The 19,804-nt window shown below is 65.9% G+C and overlaps 2 protein-coding genes across 3 annotated transcripts; one reads left to right on the top strand and one right to left on the bottom strand.

The window, feature by feature from the left end:
- Positions 1–988: 988 nt before the first annotated feature.
- On the top strand, positions 989–9,621 carry MAMDC4 (MAM domain containing 4). 2 transcript variants are annotated; one of them, XM_046021769.1, is made up of 29 exons: positions 989–1,167; positions 1,648–1,755; positions 1,827–2,000; positions 2,080–2,205; positions 2,399–2,529; positions 2,614–2,698; positions 2,866–2,991; positions 3,088–3,222; positions 3,298–3,386; positions 3,467–3,640; positions 3,979–4,063; positions 4,138–4,317; positions 4,397–4,525; positions 4,653–4,784; positions 4,880–5,001; positions 5,088–5,199; positions 5,326–5,442; positions 5,576–5,710; positions 5,830–5,966; positions 6,037–6,256; positions 6,322–6,459; positions 6,547–6,665; positions 6,748–6,838; positions 6,961–7,107; positions 7,284–7,418; positions 7,505–7,632; positions 7,728–7,836; positions 8,557–8,735; positions 8,840–9,621. In XM_046021769.1, exons 1-29 carry the CDS (start codon positions 1,122–1,124, stop codon positions 8,879–8,881), a joined length of 3,651 nt encoding a protein of 1,216 aa, XP_045877725.1. In that variant the 5' UTR covers positions 989–1,121; the 3' UTR covers positions 8,882–9,621. The 2 variants fall into 2 exon arrangements, with proteins under 2 accessions (XP_045877725.1, XP_045877724.1); XM_046021768.1 differs by having other exon boundaries at positions 4,865–5,001.
- Positions 9,622–10,098: 477 nt separating this feature from the next.
- EDF1 (endothelial differentiation related factor 1) lies at positions 10,099–13,684 on the bottom strand. The gene is made up of 5 exons (XM_046021747.1): positions 13,508–13,684; positions 12,002–12,053; positions 11,500–11,660; positions 11,077–11,170; positions 10,099–10,513 (listed from the first exon to the last, which is right to left on the bottom strand). The coding sequence occupies exons 1-5, from the start codon at positions 13,583–13,585 to the stop codon at positions 10,452–10,454; spliced, it is 447 nt and encodes a 148-aa protein (XP_045877703.1). The 5' UTR covers positions 13,586–13,684; the 3' UTR covers positions 10,099–10,451.
- Positions 13,685–19,804: the final 6,120 nt, after the last annotated feature.

Genomic DNA, 19,804 nt, shown 5'->3' with positions numbered 1-19,804 from the left:
GGGAGTGGCCGTGCACACTCAGCCCTTTGTGGTCTGATAAGGGGGCCCTGCACTGCCACCCCTCTTTATGGCCTGATGCCTCCACAGTGGCTCCTCTGTCCAAGGACATTTGGGAGGAACTCAGCCCTTGCGCAAGGAAGTAGCACCCGGTCCCTCGGGGCCAGCGGACGTCAGTGTCTCCGCCTGACCTGCTGCTGGTGGTCATGCGTGACGTGACCCAGGACCCCTTCCAAGACCAGGTCCCAGGGCACCTGCTCGGCTCCTTCTCCAAATAAATGGCTGAGGCCTCAGAATTGGAGCTGGGAGCCCCCCTCCTGGGACCGCCTCCCCTCCTCCCCGTGCAGGGCGGTGGGGGACCAGCTGTGGCAAGCGCATATGGTATCGGGAGGGGAGAGCCAGACACCGCTGAGCGTGCCTGTCCCCGCGGCTCCCTGTGAGCACAGGGGCATCACATGTGCACGCCCTCTGTGAGCCCACGGGAGCCTCCGGGGCGCCGCTCCGGGCAGGTGCTGTTGTGAGCTCACGTCGCCGATGACGAGACAAGCTCCGGTGTCTCACTGTGGTCAGTGGCGGCCAGACGCCGGGGTCTTTGCCTGGCAGCACCCAGCCACACTGCCCGGAATGGTCATCGGATAAGTGACTGTCATTTATACATGTCTAAGCCACCTGGAAGCCGTGGACTGAGTTACGGGGGATGAAGCCCCTGGGTGCTTGGGGCCAGGGACACAGTCAGATCACGCTGGGCCCCCCTCTGAGCTCCAGGAGACCTCAGAGCCTGACAGGGTCGGCGATGTGGCCGCAGCCTGTCCCACCCCTGCCGGGCCTCCAGCAGGCAGGCCCGGGCGGCAGGGGGCACAATGACTGCGGCCCGACCTTTGGTCTGAGGGAGCCAGGCAGGTGGGAGCTGACCTCGGCCAGGGGCCCCTTTCCTGGACCCTTTTACAGCCGGATGTTCATCCTCACCCACGCGGGGTGGGGCCCTCCGACGGGCAGCAGGTACGGAAGGGGCCCGGGCCCCACTGCCATCCGCACAGTCAGCCCGCGGGGCCACAGGCAGATAAGCGGGCAAAAGGGCCACAGGTCGCCCAGGGCGCACACCGCCTGTTCCCGCTGGCCCGGCCATGCCTCTGCCCGGCTGCCTCCTGCCTGTCCTGGTCCTGCTCGTGGGTGAGTTGTCGGCTCTGGCTGCTAAAGCGGGGCCGGGCACAGGTGCCGGGCCTGCAGGGGAGGAGGGGTGCGGGGCCCCGGGTGAAGTTGGTGGGGAGAGTGGGCAGGCCAAGTCGCCAGGACAGGGGCAAGAATTCTGCTTCCTCTGGCCCCAGTGTCCATAGGTCCCAAGGCAAGACCCTAGTCCACCTCTCTCAGACACACGGAGGCTGAGGAGAGGGCGGGGGCCCCTCCTGGCAGCTGCCCCAGCTCCTGTCCTCAGGCGCTGTCCCCTGCTGGGGGCCCTTGGCCCGGTGCTCCCATCGCCCCACGCCAGATGGACTCTGCCTGGGCCTGACTGGGAGCCCCAGGTGGCAGGACCCAGCCCTCTCCCTACCTGACCTCTTGGCCCCGGGCCCCAGAGCAGGTGGACAGCATCGTGGGTTGCCTGGGCCTGGGGGCCACCCTGCCCCGGCCACCCAGCTGTCTCTCTGTCGGCAGCTGGGCCCCTCGGCGGGACCGGGGTCCCCAGCACCTGCAGGGCTCCCCGCGAGGCCACATGCAACTTCGTGTGCGACTGCCCGGGCTGCTCCGACGAGACCCGCTGCGGTGAGCCAGGGCCGAGCAGGGGGCGGGCGGGCGGGCCCTTGGCAGGCAGCCACTAACCTCCCGCTCTCCAGGTTACCACGGAGCCTCGCCCACCCTGGGCGCCCCCTTCGCCTGCGACTTCGAGCGGGACCCGTGCGGCTGGCAGGACATCAGCACCTCAGGCTACAGCTGGCTCCGAGACAGGGCAGGAGCCTCCCTGGAGGTTCTGGGGCCTCGCTCAGACCACACGCTCGGCACGGACCTTGGTGAGGCCGGGCTGGGTCTCCACGCATCCCCTCCCCTCTTCCTTCCCAGCCCCATGTCCTGACCTCTCTGCTGGGCCAGGCTGGTACATGGCTGTGGGTGCCCATCGCGGAAAAGAGGCCTCCACAGCAGTCCTACGCTCCCCCGTCCTGCACGACGCAGCCCCCACCTGTGAGCTGAGGCTCTGGTTCCACGCGGCCTCTGGAGGTGGGTGCCCGGGCCCCTACTGCTGGGGTGGGGGTGCCCGAGGGGAGACACCCAGAAGGCAAGGAGGGCTGCTGCAGAGCCCGGGAGGCTACCCAGCAGGAGGAACAAGTGTCCGAGGGCCGGACCCAGGTAGCAGGCTGGGGGCAGCCCTGGGGCCTGAGTTGCCCCGGGGACCCCCCGCCCCCCATTCCAGATGTGGCTGAGCTGCGGCTAGAGCTGACCCACAGGGCCGAGACCTTGACCCTGTGGCAGAGCTCCGGGCCCTGGGGCCCAGGCTGGCAGGAGCTGGTGGTGGCCACCGGCCGTATCCGGGACGACTTCCAGGTGAGCTGGGCATGGTCTGGGCACTGGGGGCAGCAGGGAGGGTCTGAGCCTCGACTTAAGTCCCAAGGACCCCGCTCTTTTCAGGTGACCTTCTCTGCCACTCGAAATGTGACCCACAGGGGTACCGTGGCCTTGGACGATGTGGTCTTCAGGGGCTGTGGGCTGCCCAGTAAGGCTCCCCACCACGGGCCCACACCGGGGGGGGTTGTGGCAGGGTGTTAGCAGGGGCCCCTCACCTGCTCACACCCAACTCGGATGGTCTCGATCCTCTCCCCCCACTGCCCCGGGCCCCACGGTTTGGGGTCAGGGTGATGGGCTGCCCCTCGCCCATCTCAGCCCCCCAGGCACACTGCCCTCTGGGGCATCACCAGTGCGGAAACATGGCCTGTGTGGAGTCCCATCAGTTATGCGACGGAGAGGACAACTGTGGGGACGGCTCAGACGAGGACACGCCCGCCTGCCGTGAGCTAGAGGGCTGCTGTGGACCATCCAGAGAATGTGGGGGGCGGGGGGGAGGGGCCCCGCTGGCAGCCTGAGCGCCCCGCCCCCGTCCTCCAGGCCGCCACACCACCACCGACTTTGAGACGGGCCTGGGCCCGTGGAACCACTCGGAGGGCTGGGCCCGGAACCACAGTGCGGGCGCCGGGCAGCCAGCCTGGCCACGCCGGGACCACAGCCGGAACAGCATGCAGGGTGAGGCCCGCCTGGGAGCGCTGGCCCTCACCTCGCAGAGCCCCGCCGGCCCTGCCCACACCTGTCTCTCCCCAGGCTCCTTCTTGGTCTCCGTGGCCGAGCCCAGCGCCCCCGCCGTCCTCTCCAGCCCCGAGTTCCAAGCGTCGGGGGCCCACAACTGCTCGGTGAGGCAGGGCACACAGGGTGGCTTGTCCCCGGGGCCTGGGCCGGCAGGTCTCCCTCACCATCCCCGGCTTCTTCTCAGCTCATCTTCTATTACCACCTGCACGGGTCCGAGGACGGCTCCCTGCAGCTGTTCCTGCAGACGCAGAGCCCGGGCTCCCCCCAGGGCCCCGTCCTGCTGCGCAGGCGCCGTGGGGAGCTGGGGGCCGCCTGGGTCCGAGACCGGGTGGACATCCAGAGCCAGCACCCCTTCCGGGTGAGGCCAGAGGGCGCAGAGGCTGGGGGGGGGGGGGCGGGTGGGCACATGGGAGGTCCGGAGGGCCCACGGAGCTCGAGCAGGGGAGCTCGGGGGGCAGGGTGCTGGCCGGGGTCCCTCTGGGCTGCCGCAGCAGACGGCCGGTCTGCTTATCAGGTCACCCTCCAGGGAAGGAACCGTCACGATCACAGCCCCTCTCGCGGGGCTGCGGGAGGGCGGTGACCGGAGATGGTGTCCAGTGACATGGAAAGTACAAGGCGGGGGTGGGCCGGAGGGAGCAGAGCTGGGGAGGACAGAGGGTGCTGGGGTGTGCCCTGAGTCGCCCCTCATGCCCTCAGATACTGCTCACTGGGCACACCGGCCCCGGCGGCGTGGTGAGCCTGGATGACCTCATCCTGTCGGAGCACTGCCAGCCAGTCCCAGGTGGGCCTGGGAGCCCCTCCCTCCCCAGCAGGAGCGCCACTCCTGCCCGCCTGACCCCTGATTTGCCCCCACAGACATGTCCGGCCCGCCCCCTGGGCTCTGGGCCCCGGCCCCTGGGCCCCAGCTGTCCAGCCTGCTGCCCCGGGACTTCTGCGAGCCAGGACATCTTTCGTGTGGGGACCTGTGCGTCCCCCCGGAGCAGCTCTGCGACTTCCAGCCCCAGTGCGAGGGGGGCGAGGACGAGCAGGAATGCGGTGAGGGGCGTCCCCCGGGGGCGGGCGGCGGGGCCCGTCTTCCTCCGCACCCTCTCGCTCAGCGGGGCTGCTGTTCCAGGCACCACCGACTTCGAGCCCCCTGCGGCCGGGGGCTGGGAGGACGCCAGTGTGGGGCGGCTGCAGTGGGGGCGTCTCCAGGCCCAGGAGAGTGGAGGCCCCCGCGCGGACGGCGGTGGAGCTGCTGTGGGTGAGGCCCGAGGCCCACGGACTGTGCCCCCATAGGGGTCCTTACTCTGCCTCTTCGCACTAGGGACCGTGTCTGCGGTGGGGGTCCCTGGCAGGAACTGGCTCTGAGCAGCCTCGCTCTTCCTCAGGGCACTTCCTGTCCTTGCAGAGGGCCTGGGGACAACTGACGCCAGAGGCCCGGGTCCTCACACCTCCCTTGGGCCCCACGGGTCCCCGCTGTGAGCTCCGCATGGCTTACTATTTCCACAGTGACCCCCAAGGTACCAAGCGGGGGCTGGCGAGAGCTCCCCAGTGCACCCTGCGGGAGGGGGGCGGGGGGCGGGCCGGGTGGATCCAGCAGGACCCCCTCGCCCAGGCTTCCTGGCCCTGGTCGTGGTGGAGGGCAGCAGCCGGGAGCTGGTGTGGCAGGCCCCAAGCAGCAGCAGGGGCTGGAAGGCGGCCACGGTCCTCATCGGGGCGCGCCGCCGGCCTTTCCGGGTGAGGAGGACAGCCTGGGGCGGGGGGGCGGTGCTCACCGAGCCAGGCCTGACCTAACAGCCCCCTCCCTTGTGCTCCTGACGCAGCTGGAGTTCGTCAGCCTGGTGGACTTGGACGGCCCTGGCCAGCAGGGTGCTGCAGTGGACGATGTGACCTTGGAGGACTGCAGCCCCGTGATGGCCACTGAGAAGGACTCAGGTCCCAGTCCCTCCCCAGGGGCCTCCCACGCAGACCACCCAGACAGACCCCTGGGAGCCCCCACCCCGTCAGGACACGGGGGGGGCCTAGCGGCGCTGGGCTGTGCTGACCCCCCGTCCCCCCCAGAGGTCTCCTGTAACTTCGAGCGGGACACTTGCGGCTGGCACTCCGGCCACCTCACAGATGCCCACTGGCGCCGAATCCAGAGCCGTGGGCCTGGATACGACCACACCACGGGCCAAGGTAGGGTGGGGGCACCCAGGCCTGGGAGCAGCTCTCAGAGTCAGGGGGCGGGTGGACGGCAGCGCACCCACCCTGGCCAAGCCCATCCCGGAAGCTGGCGTCTTTGCAGCTCAGCCCGGTGTCCCCACGGCAGGCTACTTCTTGCTCCTGGATCCCACGGACCCCCCGGCCCGGGGCCCCGGGGCCCACCTGCTCACCCAGCCCCAGGCCCCAGCAGCCACCCAAGAGTGTCTCTCCTTCTGGTACCACCTCCACGGACCCCAGATCGGTGAGTGACCCTGGGGCTGGGTGAGGGCTCCCGGTTCTGCCTTTCCAGAGCCCTGGAGGAGAGGCAGGAAGCCCCCAGGAGCCGGGCTCTGGCCCTCTCCTACCCTCCCCTGCGTCTAGGGACACTGCGCCTAGCAGTGAGGCGGGACGGAGAGGCAGAAACCCTCCTGTGGTCGCGGAGCGGCACCCACGGCAACTGCTGGCACCAGGCCTGGGCCACCCTGCACCACCAGGCGGGCTCCGGCGCCAAGTACCAAGTGAGGCCCCACGCCTGGGGGGGCGGGGAGGCCGGGCAAGCCCCCAGCCGCTGACGCCCCTGGCCCCCAGCTGCTGTTCCAGGGCCTCCGAGACGGCTACCACGGGACCATGGCGCTGGACGACGTGGCCGTGCGGCCGGGGCCCTGCTGGGCCTCCAGGTGGTGCTCCTTTGAGGACTCGGCCTGTGGCTTCTCCAGCAGCGGCCAAGGCCTCTGGACACGACAGACCAATGCCACGGGCCGTGCCTCCTGGGGCCCCCGCACCGACCACACCACAGAGACAGCTCAGGGTACGTGGCGGGGGTCGGGGGTGCCCAGGGGGAGTCAGACGCGGGCTGACCTTGGCACCTCCCAGGACACTACATGGTGGTGGACACGAGCCCACACGCCCTGCCCCGTGGCCACGTGGCCTCCCTGACCTCAGAGGTGCACCGGCCTCTGACCCAGCCCGCCTGCCTGACCTTCTGGTACCACCTGAGCCTCAGAAACCCAGGTGAGGGGCGGCAGGGGCTGCCTGGGAGCCCCCGAGGGGCTGTTCCTTGTGGCGGCTGCTGACCAGGCTGGCCGTGTGCTGCGGCAGGCACCCTGCAGGTCCACGTGGAGGAGGCCGGGAGGCAGCAGGTGCTCAGCCTCAGTGCCCACGGGGGCTTTGCCTGGCGCTTGGGAAGTGTGGACGTGCAGGCTGAGAGAGCCTGGAAGGTGAGTGTGGGAGGCAGGGGGCCTTCTCCCCTTCGAGGGCGGTCCAGACCCCGCGAGGCGACCCCACCCTGTGCCCGTGCAGGTGGTATTTGAGGCGGTCGCCGCTGGTGTGGAACGGTCCTACATCGCACTAGACGACCTGCTGCTCCAGGACGGGCCCTGCCCCCTGCCAGGTGGGAGCCCACCCCACCTGGCCCCCACACCGGCTCCATGCCAACCCCAAGACACCTGGCCCGGCCCTGGACCAGAGAGGGGAAACGGGGCAGCCCTGCTGACCTGCCCAGCTCTCTCGCAGCTTCCTGTGACTTCGAGGTTGGCCTGTGCGGCTGGAGCCATCTGCCCCGGCCCAGCCTGGGAGGGTTTAGCTGGGACTGGAGCAGCGGGGCCACACCTTCCCAGTACCCCCAGCCCCCCGTGGACCACACTCTGGGCACAGAAGCAGGTGGGTCTGAGCCGGGGGAGGGGCCCCAGAACCCCACACACGGCCAGAGGCACACGCCCCACCCCACCGTGGGCCACCGAGCCTCGCCCGTCTAGGCTCCCGTCACGGCTCCCGTAGGTCGTGCGTGCACTCCATCCCGTCAGGCAGCCCCGAGCCCTGCCCTCTCTCGTTTCCAGGCCACTTTGTTCTCTTTGAAACCGGCGTGCTGGGCCCAGGGGGCCGGGCCGCCTGGCTGCGCAGCCAGCCTCTGCCTGCCACCAAGGCCTCCTGCCTCCGATTCTGGTACCACGTGGGTTTTCCGGAGCACTTCTGTGAGTGTGGCTGGGCCTCCGGCGCCTGGGCGGCAGGAAGAGCCGGGGCCAGGAGCAGCCCTGACCTGCCTGACCCCCGCCTGCAGACAAGGGGGAGCTGAGGGTGATCCTGAACAGCGAGCGGGGCCAGCTGGCCGTGTGGAGCGCCGGCGCACAGCGGCGGCACCAGTGGCTGGAAGGCCACGTGGAGGTGGTCAGTGCCGAGGAGTTCCAGGTGAGGCCTGGCGGCCCTTGAGCCTGGAGATCCCAGAGGCCTCCGGCAGGGCCGGCCTCCTCTAGCCCACGCAACCCCTTCTCCCGCCCGGTCAGATCGTGTTTGAAGCCACGCTAAGCGGCCAGCCGGCCCTGGGGCCCATCGCCCTGGACGACGTGGAGTATCTGGCCGGGCAGCCCTGCCGGCGGCCCACATCCAGCCAAGGTGAGCCCTGCCCAGGTCCGCCCACTCTGCTCGCGCTCGGGGCCCCCATCGGGCACAGCAGCACATGGCCCACGTGGCTGCCAGTGGCCCGGCTTCCGGCCCGAGAGGCCAGCAAAGTCACCAAGACGGGCCCCGCACCATTCCCTCCCTCCCCCACTGTCCACTCCGTTTTTTAAAGGTTTATTCACATGCCAAGAGAGAAGGCTCACGTGAGAGAGCCGGTGGGCAGGGGGCGGGACACAAGAAGGGACTTTCAAGCTGACTCCCCGAGCAGGGAGGGCGAGCCAGGTGAGAGCACCATCTGAGCTGAAGAAAGACTCCACAGTAACCAAGCCCCGCAGGCACCCGTCTCCTCCCCTTCTGGGCTGGGCCACCGTGGTCCTTGGTCGCTCGGGGGCCCAGCCGGGTCTACATCCCCTTCTTGGACCCGCACTGCATGTCCTCACTCCCGTGGAGGGGGCAGGCGCTGCGCAACCCTGCAGCAGGTGTCGCGTCACGCCAGAGACGGCCACCAGCCTGGCTGTGGAGCTCTTACTGTCTCTCGGTGACAAAGGGGCGGGTCTGAACAGAGCAGCTACCTGCCAGGTCCCTGGCCTCAGCCCGGCGCCCCCCTCCAGCCTGCTGGGGCCTCAAGGACGGGCCATCCCACATGTCCTCAGCTGTCGGGGTAGGGCTGATGGGCAGGGCTTGAGGCCCAGGGCTCACGTGCACGGCCCGCAGGGGACACAGCGCTGGCCGCTCAGGTGCCAGCCGTCGTCGGCAGCGCCCTCCTCCTGCTCATTGTCCTGCTGCTGACTGGACTTGGGGGATGGCGCTGGTTGCAGAAAAAGGGGAGCTGCCCCTCCCGGGCCGAGACAGCAGCCGGGGCCCAGGGCTTTGACAACATTGTCTTCAATGCGGTAGGTGCCCCTGGGTGAGGCCAGCAGGCGGGGGGGACTGCGGGGAAGTCCTCCTGGCCTGGCCTGCCCGGCCCACCGCTCACAGGCTCCCTCCTGCCATCTAGGATCACGTCACCCTGCCGGCTTCGCTCGCCGACCCCCAGTAGATGACCCAGAGCCTGGCTCCCCGGACAAGCACCCCTCCCCCGACCGCAGCCCCAGCCAGGGAGTAGACCTGCCTCTCCCCCAGGATCCCTGGAGCCCCCGGGCTGTCACCCTGCACAGAGACTGCCACCCACGTGCCTGGGGATGGCTCTCACCCCAACAGTAAATGCCCTGGCCTGTGCGGGCAGCCCCCGCGTACTGGCTGAGGTCCGTGCGTCCCGCTGTGTCAGCAGCGAAGAGGGCTCCCAGGGCTCCGCGGCTGACAGGATGTGCTTGGGGGTTGCCTCCCACGCATCTCAGGGACTCAGTGACCACACCAGACAGGACCCAGGGCCAGAGGCACCAGAGACAGACACAGTGGGACCCTGATAAGCCCCTGCCCCAGGCCCGGCAGGCACCCCAACACTCAGGTGGCCGTGGCCCAGCCCAGCCCATGGGATCCTGACCCGAGCCTCATCCCCGCCTTGCTGGGTGATTCTGATCTGACTTAGGACAGGGAGAGACCCCCCCCCGCCCAGTGCAGGTGACAGACCAAGGAGCAAACGCTTAACCGGGTATAAGGGGCACAGAGTGCGTCTGGGTCGGGGGGCAATGCTCTGCTGTGTCCACGATTCTAAATAAAGGTCCCATGTTCGCTGTCCCACGGTAAACGTCCTGTGTCATAAGGGTCCCCAGGTCCGCCAGCCCACGGTCAAGTTGAAGTGGTCCCCAGAATGTGTCCCAAAGCAGAGGTCACTCGGTGCCCTGTGATGCCGCTGAGGTCGCTGGCAGGCCAAGCTGAGGTTCCTGCCCTCCTCACGGGCTCTGAGAAGGCCGGCCGCCCCCGTCTCTGAGCTGTCAGGGCCCCTGGTGTGCCACATACCCTCCCTAATAAAACGGAGCAGAATCTTTCCAACCCAGGAAGGGTCCCCCCGGGCACCCTCACAGCCAGGTGCTCTCCTGCCCGCCGGAAGGCTCCCCTGCTTTGCCATCCCAGGCCACTGGAGAGCCCAAGCCAGAGGAGCACACGGGTCTGGTGCCCCGAGGCAACGCCCACAAACTGTCCCAGCAAAGGGTGACAAGGAAACCGCACTGCAGAGTGACCTTCACGGTCCTCAGGCACACACCCGCCCCCAACACGGCGTGTCGCGAAACCCGTGTCTTCCCACGCCGTGGGCCAGAGTGGCGTGCTGAAGGCGTGGCGGACCGCACGACACAGCACGGACTCTCCACCAGCAGGAAGGGCGACAATCGTTTATTGGCTTCTCAGCCGGACTGGAGACAGCATCTTCGGTTCCCATCAGGCCGCCCCACCCCACAGCCCCCGCCAGCGTGAGGTGGTCCCACTCAGAGCTCCCCGGGGAGTCACCCCAAGACCGGGCAGACACTGGGGATGGGAAGGAGAAAAGATCAGGAGAAGCAATACTTTGCAAGGTTTTGTTTGACAGCAGGTATGGGTAGAGGGAGGTCCTGGGCAGGGCTAACGCCCTGCGTTCCGCTCGGCCACATGAAGAGACCCACGCTGGCGCTGGTGGTCAAGGGGAACCAGCCAGACGAGATCAGCCGGAACGCACTGATTTCGAGGCTTTGTGTTCATTTCGCCCTTGGCCCCTTCTCAATCGGCTTCCCGATGTCCTTCCCCCGGAGCTTGAGGCCTGAAAGAGCCATTGGCCCACTCACCGCCGCGGCGGCCACTCCAGGACCCGAGAGGCAGGACAGCAGCACAGCGCTCCCGGCCATCGCCCCCAAAGCGGCAGCAGCACCCACGCTACCCTTCGAGCACCAGCCCCTCCTCCACAGGAAGGAGCCAGGGAGGGAGCAAGGAGGCCAAGGACCACCCCCTCCAGTCCTGGCTGGGCTCAGCCCACAGTCCGGGCACCTGCTAACCTTCCAGGGTAGAGGGCAGCTGTCCCCTCCCAGAACTAGGGCTCCAGTGCTCTGGGAGCTCCATGTGCTCGGGGCCACACTGACACCACAGGGCAGCCACGGAGCCTTCTATCCACAGGCCCAAAGGGCGCTGGCCAGCAACAAAGCAGGGGGATAGAGGAAACGTGAAAGCCAGGGTTGGGGGGGTCGACGACACTCAGACAACAGACTCAGGAGTTTCTTAAGGGTCTGGAGAATTCCGCAGCTTCAGGGGCCTTCCTGTGCTTCGTAGCTGCCCTGTACCTGGTCAGGCAGCAGCAGCAGGGACCGATAAAGGACCAAGGACACTCACCGATAGCTCTCTCGATTTTGCCCAGAACCTGGTTATTAGGAATGGCCCGTCCACTCTCGTAGTCTGCGATGACCTGCGGCTTTTCGTTGATTTTCTAAAGAGATGGATTTTGCACGTGACAATTCCAACAAGAGCAGGTCACAGAATGAGCACACAGCCAAGGGAGTCGCCACGAGCACCGCCTTCCATGGCAACACGTGGGCCAAGGGCCTTCCTAGGTGCCCGCCCTCAGAGGCCCCAGGGTCTGCACACGGTGGAAGCCATGCCACACTCAAGAGGAAAAGACAGCTGCCCAAGACAGCTTCCCCAGGGGGTCCCAGGGCCAAGGGCCACTGAAAGCCGCCCCCAGCCATGCGGCGGTGCGTTCTGACCACCGACCTCCCACCCGCCCGGCCGCACCCTGGGAGGAAGGGCCCTGCTCACCGTTGCCAAGTCCTTCTGCGTCAGCCCCTTGCTCTGCCGGCCCTGCTGGATCACCTTGCCCACCTCCAGGGTCACGCGGTCGTGGTGCAGCTCCTCGGTCTCCCGGTCGAGCTTGGCCGTGTTCTTGGTGATTGAGTGCTGTCTGTTCTGGCCAGCGGCCCCTGCACCGGCGCGAGGCGAAAGCACAGCAAAGGGTTTGCCACGAACCCCCAACAGAGCCATTTCAGAACAGGAAGCAGGCCCACAGGCGGCCTGTGCCACGGGGACCTGGGAAGCCAGGCATCAAAACACGGGAACCCCACGGGCTTAAGAGCACGGGGCGCAGAACCTGGTGTGAGTTCTCGCCTGACTACGCCCAGCACCGCTGCTCTGCTAAGACCCCAGCCCACCTCCAGCCCCCCGCAGCCGTTCCGACACCCCGGGGGCATGGCGGGTGCGCCAATGCCTAGTGCGGAGAGCGCCCGACAGCACCCCGTGTTTGGTGAGGAAGCACACTACTCACATTTCTTGGATGTCTCCACATCCTCTCCTCGTCTCTGAGCCGCCAAGATGGCCTAAAAACACGGACACAGTTTCCGGTCAAAATCCGATCTGTAGACACCAGCGCCGGCTGCCGTGGGCCGGTCAGTCTGCTGTGGATGTCCGGGGCCTGTGCAGCCCAGGCGGCTTGGCCCGCAGCTCGTGTCCTGAAGCTCCGTCCAAGCCAGACGAGCGAGGCCGACTCGAAGGCCCAAGCTCAGCATACAAAACCCTCCGCCCTCCGGTACCCCGAGCCCGAGCCGCCGACAGAGCTCCCGCAGAAGCAGCAAGGGGCGCCCGGAACTGGCTGGTGTCAGACTCCCCGGCCACTCCGACTCCTAACACGAGAGCCACGGCCCATGCCCCCAAACGTCGCCAGCAAGACCAACACCTTGTGACCTCCACCGGCCAAATGTTAGGAAGAGGTACTTCCTGACGACTGGGACGCCTCACAGAGGCCACGGGCCGAGCCAGGGAAGGCACGTTCAGAGACGCTTCCAACACGTGTCCACGTGACTCCTAGCTCGCGCTGCTACGTTTCCTCGGGGAAAAAGGACAGTGGGTTTGGTTCTGACCCCACAAGCGAGCAACTCAGGGCAGGTCAGGGAATGCCAGTTCCTGGGGCTGCAGTGAGTCCTGGCCCAGACCCGGCAGGCGGGTGCAGGCCCAAGGCCCCCCGAGGGTACAAACTCAGCAGGGGCCCTGACCAGCCCCTCCGCACCTGCGTCCGACTCACACGTGAACTGTGAGTGGAGAAGCCAAGCTAGGAACCTTCTGTGCCTCTCAGAGCCTGTCACCTTCATTCCAGTGACCCAGAAGCAGAGTCCACCTGTGCCCTGGGTCTCTAGGCCACCTTGGCGCAGGGACAGGGGCTGCCCGCATCCCAAACAGGCCTCAGTGACGCTCCACAGCCAGCCTTGGGCAGGCCAAGCACTGGTGAAGGAGACCCGGGTGCACCAACACGACCCGCCCGGATCTGCACCCCAGTCCGGCCGGGCGCACTCCCCCTCCCCCGGCCGGTTCACCCCCCTCCCCGCTGTCACTGGCCACAAGCCCACCCTGGCGGCATTCAGAGCCTCCACGGTCTGGGGCCTTACCTGGGCCTCCCCATCACGCAGCGTCACTGGCCCCAAACACTGGGGGACCCTCCCACAGCCCTCCCGGTCCAGCGGTCCACGCCCCCACCACCCCGCCGGTCCTCCCACGCCCTGTGCCCCGGCCCCCCTTCTCCCTGGCCCCTGGCCCTTTCCCCCACCCGACCTCTGTCGCGCACCGGCTCCGCCCAGCCATCTTCCCTGCCCCGGTCTCCGGCCTCTCATCCCGGGCGCCATGCCCTCACCCCCGGCCCTGGCTGGTCCCCCCAGCCTCGTCCCCGGCCCCGCCCCGCCCCGCCCCACGCCCGCGCCCGCACCCCCGGCCCCGCACCCCGGCCCCGCCCCGCGTCCTCCGCCCGGCCGCCCTGAGTCCCGAGGCCCGCCCGGCGCCGCACCTGCTTGGACTTGGCCTGGGCGGCCGTGGGGCCCTTCTTGCGCAGCACCGTCACCGTGTCCCAGTCGCTCTCGGCCATGGCGGGCGGGCAGGTCCGGCGGTCCGTCCGGCGGCTCCGCGGCAGCTGCTCGAGCCCCGGCGACGCGACGTCCCCTCGTCGCTCGGCCGCTTCCGGCGACGGCCGCGGGCCCGCCCCCGCCTCCCCATTGGCCGGCGGCCCGGGGGGGGCGGGCACTTCCCGCGGCTCGCGCCCAATCCGCGCCCGGCTCCTCCCCGCGGGCGGCGGGCGGCGCGCGACGTGGGGCGGGAGACGTCGGGGCCGCGCGCTGTCGGGGCGCGGAGGGGCGGCCGCGGGCGGGCGGGCGGCGGGGGAGCGGGGAGCCCCGCAGCGGAGCGGGGGCCTGGGGGCGGGGCGCGGGGCTACGAGGGGAGGGGGGCGCGGGTACGGGAAGGGAGGAGGAGGAGGGGTGCGGTGCGGCCGCGCAAGGGAGAGGGTGCGGGTGGGAGGGGCCGGTGCCTGGGGGCGCGCCGGGAGGACGGGACCCCCGGAGCCGCGGCCGGTGCGGAGGGGACTGCGGGGAGCTGTCGCGGTCTCGGACGCAGGGTGCGTGCTCTGTGCGGCCGCCCCGCGTGCGCCCTGCCGTCGGGTCCGAGCCGCTGCGGGGCTGGGGCGGGCCTCGAGCCTGCGCACTTGGAGCGTCTGAAAACGCGGAAACCGTAGGAACAGGCTCGTTACAAGAGTCGGTGTTCGTTCCGTGTGTAGCTCGCGTGACCTGCGAAGCGCGCCTCCCTTTCCCCTGCAGAGTGGACGGCCCGTCGCGGTAACGGAGGGACGGACGGTCTGGCACGCAGCACAGGCAGCACAGAACTGGGGGAAATACCCTTCGTGTGAGTTAACAAGTGCGTCTCCTTCACGCTTTTGCGTGCGTTTTCGGCTGTATTCTTGGACGCCGCGCCATGACTCTGCCGAACTGTTCCTGTGAAAAACCAGGACTGCTCGGACGCTCCCCAGGCGTTTGGTAGGATCCGTGTCCCATGCTGGTCCTGATGTTGGCGCGGCTGACCCCTGGGGCGCGCACAGACGCTCCTGCAGGATGATGCTGCGCAGACAGGAGTCTGATGAGTGCGGTCTCCACCCGGACAGAAGGGCGTCCGGTGGATTACGTCGTTCCTACTGGTCACGGAAGCGCTTACCAGAGGAGCCGGCTGCTGGTTTGCCCTGCTGTTGGGGGAACCAAGTCCTCGCTCCCGCTTCGCAGACTCGCTTCTGGCTCACGCCACAAGTCTTGTGTCTTCCTCACGTCCACGGGCTTATGCTGTGCAGGGGGTAATTGGCAGCCACAGAAGACCACCCGCCCCAGGAAAGGCCGGCAAGACTGAGCATCATAAAACATCTCATAAACGCCAGCTAAGCACATCCCCACTCAGGGTTGCCCTAGTGGGATCCCAAAAGCGCTTGTGATCGGCCAGGAAGAAGGATAAAGGAACAGCCCACGTGGAAAGAGGCCGTGGTCTTAACTAATGGTGGTTAAAATAAGTCCAGGAGCTTCACCGACATTTGGCCATGAGAACCCACTGCTGGGATCTCGGCGGGAGACGTTGCATCAGCTCCGTAGTGTCGTAACTGCCCTGGTGGGCTCAGACCCAGAGAACGGTTACCCAGACCTCGGTGTCCTCTGTGCGGGGCGCCGCCATCTAGCCTTGGTCTGGATCCCAGGCCTGAGGCTGCAAAGACTTCCCGTGCCTCTGCCCTCGTGGCAGTCTCTCTGACCAGGACACGGGGGATGCAGGGGTCTGTACCCCACCCCCAACGCCTATGCTTACCTGAGCACACCCTCTCCTGGCTCTGGGTGCTTCCCACTTCCTCAGCGTCCCGGGACAGGTAGCCTCGGGCCTGCAGCTGGAGCAGGTGTCACGAGAACCAGCTCTGGGAGGCATCCGTGTTCCCTCCAGGGGTGCCACGCCAGGCACGTTAATGACCCTCTGCCCATGTCGCTGCAGTAAGCCGTCCACCGGCCTTACCCCTTTTCCTGCATACACGGAGACGAGCAAGCGACTCTGCTGCCTTCGGGAAGGCAAAAAACTGAGCGGTTTCTGTATTTCTAAGATAAAATTTAAATATTGTATTCCTAATGAAAAACTAGCACTGTTACCAACTAAAAACTGTCTAGTAAAATGTCATGAATGTGAGAGTCTGCATACCTCAAGGAGAAAGGATTATTCACACATTTAAGGACTATTCACGGTTAGGGCGCCAGACAGACGCTAAAGTGTTTCTGTGATTCCCTCTCCTGGCAGGCCAGCCTTTGTGCGAGCCCCTCCCCCTCTAAAATATCTTTTTTTACTGTAGTAAAATACACTTAACACGAAATTACGGTCTTCGCCATTTTGAGCGTACAGCTTAGTATCAGATACGCTTACGCTGTTGAGAAACTGTCCCTATCCATCAACTTCGTTTTGTAGAACTGAAATTCTGTCCCCCTTCCCTAACTTTTCATCCTGCCCCCCAGCCCACCACAAGCCCTCGGCAAGCACCATTCTACCTTCTGCGGTTTCAGCTCGTCTACGAACCTCCAGCAAGTGGAACGCTACAGTACTCGCCCTGTTGTGACTGGCTCTTAGCAGTGTCCTCCAGGCTCACGGGTCTTACAGCAGGTGTCAGACCCTCCTTCCTTTCTGTGGGGGACACTTGCATTGCCTGCACAGTCCTCGTTCTGTTCATCTGTCCACCCATGGGCACCAGCTGCTTCCCTCATTAGCTCTTATGAATAGGGGTAGAATTTCATGATGTGGTTTTCTACCCCAATCATTTGCTCAGCACTTTGGGCCTTCTGAGTTTGGAAAATAATGCCCTTTGACTTCGGGATATTTTCTTGTGCTTTTTTTTTTTTTTTTTTTATGACATCTTCTCTCTTGTCAGCTTCCACTCCCAGGAACCCCTGTTGCTAAGATGTTACAGTCTGTCACTGAGACCCTAACGTTCTTGTTTCTGTTTTTAAATTCCCTTTCAGGGACAGGTGGCTCAGTCGGTGAAGCATCTGCCTTTGGCTCAGGTCATGATCCAGGGGTCCTGAGATCGAACCCTTGCTCAGCGAGGAGCCTGCTTCTCTCTCTTCCTCTGCCCCTCCCCCTACTTGTGCTCTCTCTTGCTCGCTCTTGCTCTGTCTCAAATAAAATCTTTAAAAAAAAAATAAGAATTTTTTTTAAAAAAAGGGCACCAGGGTGGCTCAGTGGGACAAAGCCTCTGCTTTCAGCTCAGGTCATGATCTCAGGGTCCTGGGATCGAGCCCCACATCGGGCTCTCTGCTTGGCAGGGAGCCTGCTTCCCCCCCACCCCCCCGCCTGCCTCTCTGCCTACTTGTGATCTCTGTCTGTCAAATAAATAAATAAAATCTTTAAAAAAAAGAGAGAGAGAGAGAGACCACATCCATGCGGTGACAGTGTCTGAGTGACCTTCCTGCTGCCGAGATGTCTGAAAGCCCGGAGGACTGGCTGTGTTTACAGACATGGGTGGAAGCCCAGTTTCTAGAAGGCAGTGGAAGCAGCGTCTCGGCCCCCCGCCAGGTGTATCTTTCATAAGGTTATCCCTAATCCGTGGCTTTGCAGGAAATTACCAGAATTAAGTTTAATGAAAAGTGTCCTTTGACCAACGATGGGCAGAAATCGATGGCACACGTGGCTGGCTGGCTGTGTACTGAACGTGACACGGAGAAAAGGATCGATCACGACAAAACCGTTGTCAAATTTGCAGACGTTGAGCCTCAAAAACAGAGACCGGGCCCTAACGCTCACTACTGTGGAAAAATTTAGGTGTTGGTATAAGTATTCCCTTGTTTTTGAGAAAATACAACAAAGTAAAGAAAGTTTTAATCCATCATTTTTTCCTTTTTTATACCCTCTGTTGACTGTATTTGCTTTCTTTTTTGCTGGCACGATCGTGTATGTGAAGTTCAGACAAAGCACATTTTTACTGCTTTGTCTTCCGGCCACTGTCCTCCCTGAACACGCCTGGTGGTGGAGGGGCGCTGAGAAGGACCCGTCCATCCCCGTCGGTGAGGACTGGGGAGGCCCGTGGGCGGGAGACGGCAGGGTCGTCACCCCCGGAGGGAGCACGGGCCATGGGACGGGGCACCGGGGAGCGACTCGCTTCGGCCGCAGTCGGGCTCCGCCCGAGGACCGCGGCGATGGGGCGGCGGGGCAGCGGGAGGGTCCCCGGAGAGAAGGGAGGCCGCGGGCCGGAGCGGGGATGCTGAGGGCTGTGTCCTGGGTCCGGGAAGCAAGGAGGGCCGGCGGGGGGGCGGGCGGGGCGGGCGGGGGTGCAGGCGAGCCCGCGTGGCAGGGCGGACAGAGGCCCGGAGGGACCCTTGGAGCCTCCCAGACACCGGGGGCCTTGGCCAGGCGATCCCCTTGGCGGGTCCGGGCGTGAGAGAAGCTGCGCACGCACGGCTGGCGGGTGTGAAGCGAGGCGGTGCCCGCAAAGCCCCCGCGGGGAGCAGGTGCGCGGGGCTCCGGGCCCGGCGGCAGTTTCCGCGGAGGCCGGCAGGCGGCGAGCGCAGACCCGCGGCGGCGCCCGTGTGGGCGGGGCGAGGAGGCGAGGCCCGGGGCAGTGCGGCCTGGCGCCGCAGGTGGCCCCTGGGACCTGCCCTCCGTCCAGCCGGTAGCACAAGGCCGCCAGGGGAGAGACTCATCTTTCTCTGGAGACCCGGGGACCTCCAGAAGCCCCAGGCGGATGCCAAGTACCTGGGAGAGGCAGGGAGCTGGTCCACGAGGGTCTGGCTGGTGCAAAGGCCCTGGGGCCAGGTCTGCCTGGTGGGCAGAGGCTAGGGACGGCCTGGGCATTTTTCTTTAGGTATCTCTACACCCAACGTGGGTCTCAAACGCACAACCCCAAGATGGAGAGTCACATGCTCCGCCGACTGAGCCCCCCAGCTGCCCTGAGCCTGGGCATTTTTAAATTCTGCACGTGACGTGGTCGCCTGGGCCTTTGGCTTTGGGGTGTGATGCGGCATTTACCTTCTGAGGTTGGCTGAAGGGAGGAGGGTGTTAAATGGAGTAGGGAACGAGCTGCTTCTGGGTGGGGGAATTTGGGGTGATCTTTGCTTTCTTCATGGTATTTTCCTGTGTTTTCCAGAGCTTCTGAAGTGAGCTTCTGTTGCTTAAAACACAAATGTCTTTCAATCAGTTATAACACCGGGGGTGTGTGTGTAGTGAACATGTCCCTTCCTCTTCTGTTCTCACCACTGTTAGGACTTTCTGCTCATCTCTCCAAGTGCACACAGGACGAACGGCCACGGAGACGGTGGTCCATGTCTGCCGGCAGAGGACGCTGTGTCCCGCGCGTGTTGGTCACCACCATGGCTCTCCACCAGCAGCGCTCAGCACAGGCTCCCACGGCTGGGGGCCGGCTCCGGGCTGGCCCTTCAAGACACCTTTGGCGGGGGAGGCTGGCATCCTCCTCACTGCAGTTCTGGGACGCCCCCAGGACGAGTCTGTCCCAGCACTGGCTGCTGACAAGTCAGCCACAGAGACTAAGCGCCTTGTGTGTTTCTCCTTTTTGAGGGGGTTGCCCTGGGGGAGGGCTGGCTCTCCCGCGGTGGCTGTGCACTTTGTGGGCGGGGGGAGCCCCCCCCAACAGCGAGAGCAAAACCAGCTTCCTTCGGAAGCCGCGGGCCGGGGCGCACCTTCACAGATGTGAGAAGTGAGCCGAGCAGAGGGCTGGGCGGCTAGGTCTGGAGCCGGGCTGCGGGGGCTGAGCGAGCCCGTCCGCGGGGCGAACTCTGCCGAGCCGGGTCCCTCCTGCGGGGACACAACTGGGCACATGAGGGGCATCCCGTGTCCGGGTCCTGAGCGAGGCAGAGGGTCCGCCTTCCTGCCTCGGGCTGTGTGCCAGCGGCTGCCTGCGGGATAAGAGGAGAGGCCTCTGAACGGGGTGGCCATGCCCTGGTGGGAGAGGAGGGGCAGCAGGCACTGGGAAGCCTCGCTGGGGCACAGGTGACCCTCTGGGAAGGGGAAACAGAGGGGGTGGGGGCGGACTGCCGGCCCTCGAGAGCCATCGGGCCTGAGGCAGAGCTGGTGTGGGAGGCCGCAGGCCCGGTGTCCGCCACAGTGTGGACCCCAACGTGCAGCCAGGTCCATGCCTCTCTCGGAGCGGGGGGCACTGAGGCCCAGGATAGCGGCCCTCTGTTGCCTCTGGACCCCAGCCTTCAGGGGGCAGTGGGAGCACGAGGTGGGCGCTCCCAGTCTGCTGGGGCTGCCCCAGGCCCTCCCCAGGCCCTCCCACTGCAGCTGCCTTGGGTGG

This window comes from Meles meles, chromosome 11 (genome assembly GCF_922984935.1).
Source record: "Meles meles chromosome 11, mMelMel3.1 paternal haplotype, whole genome shotgun sequence".
In the NCBI taxonomy this organism is placed as follows: Eukaryota; Metazoa; Chordata; class Mammalia; order Carnivora; family Mustelidae; genus Meles; species Meles meles.
The sequence above is the reverse complement of the archived record's forward strand: the minus strand, read 5'-3'. Positions and strand labels throughout refer to the sequence as shown.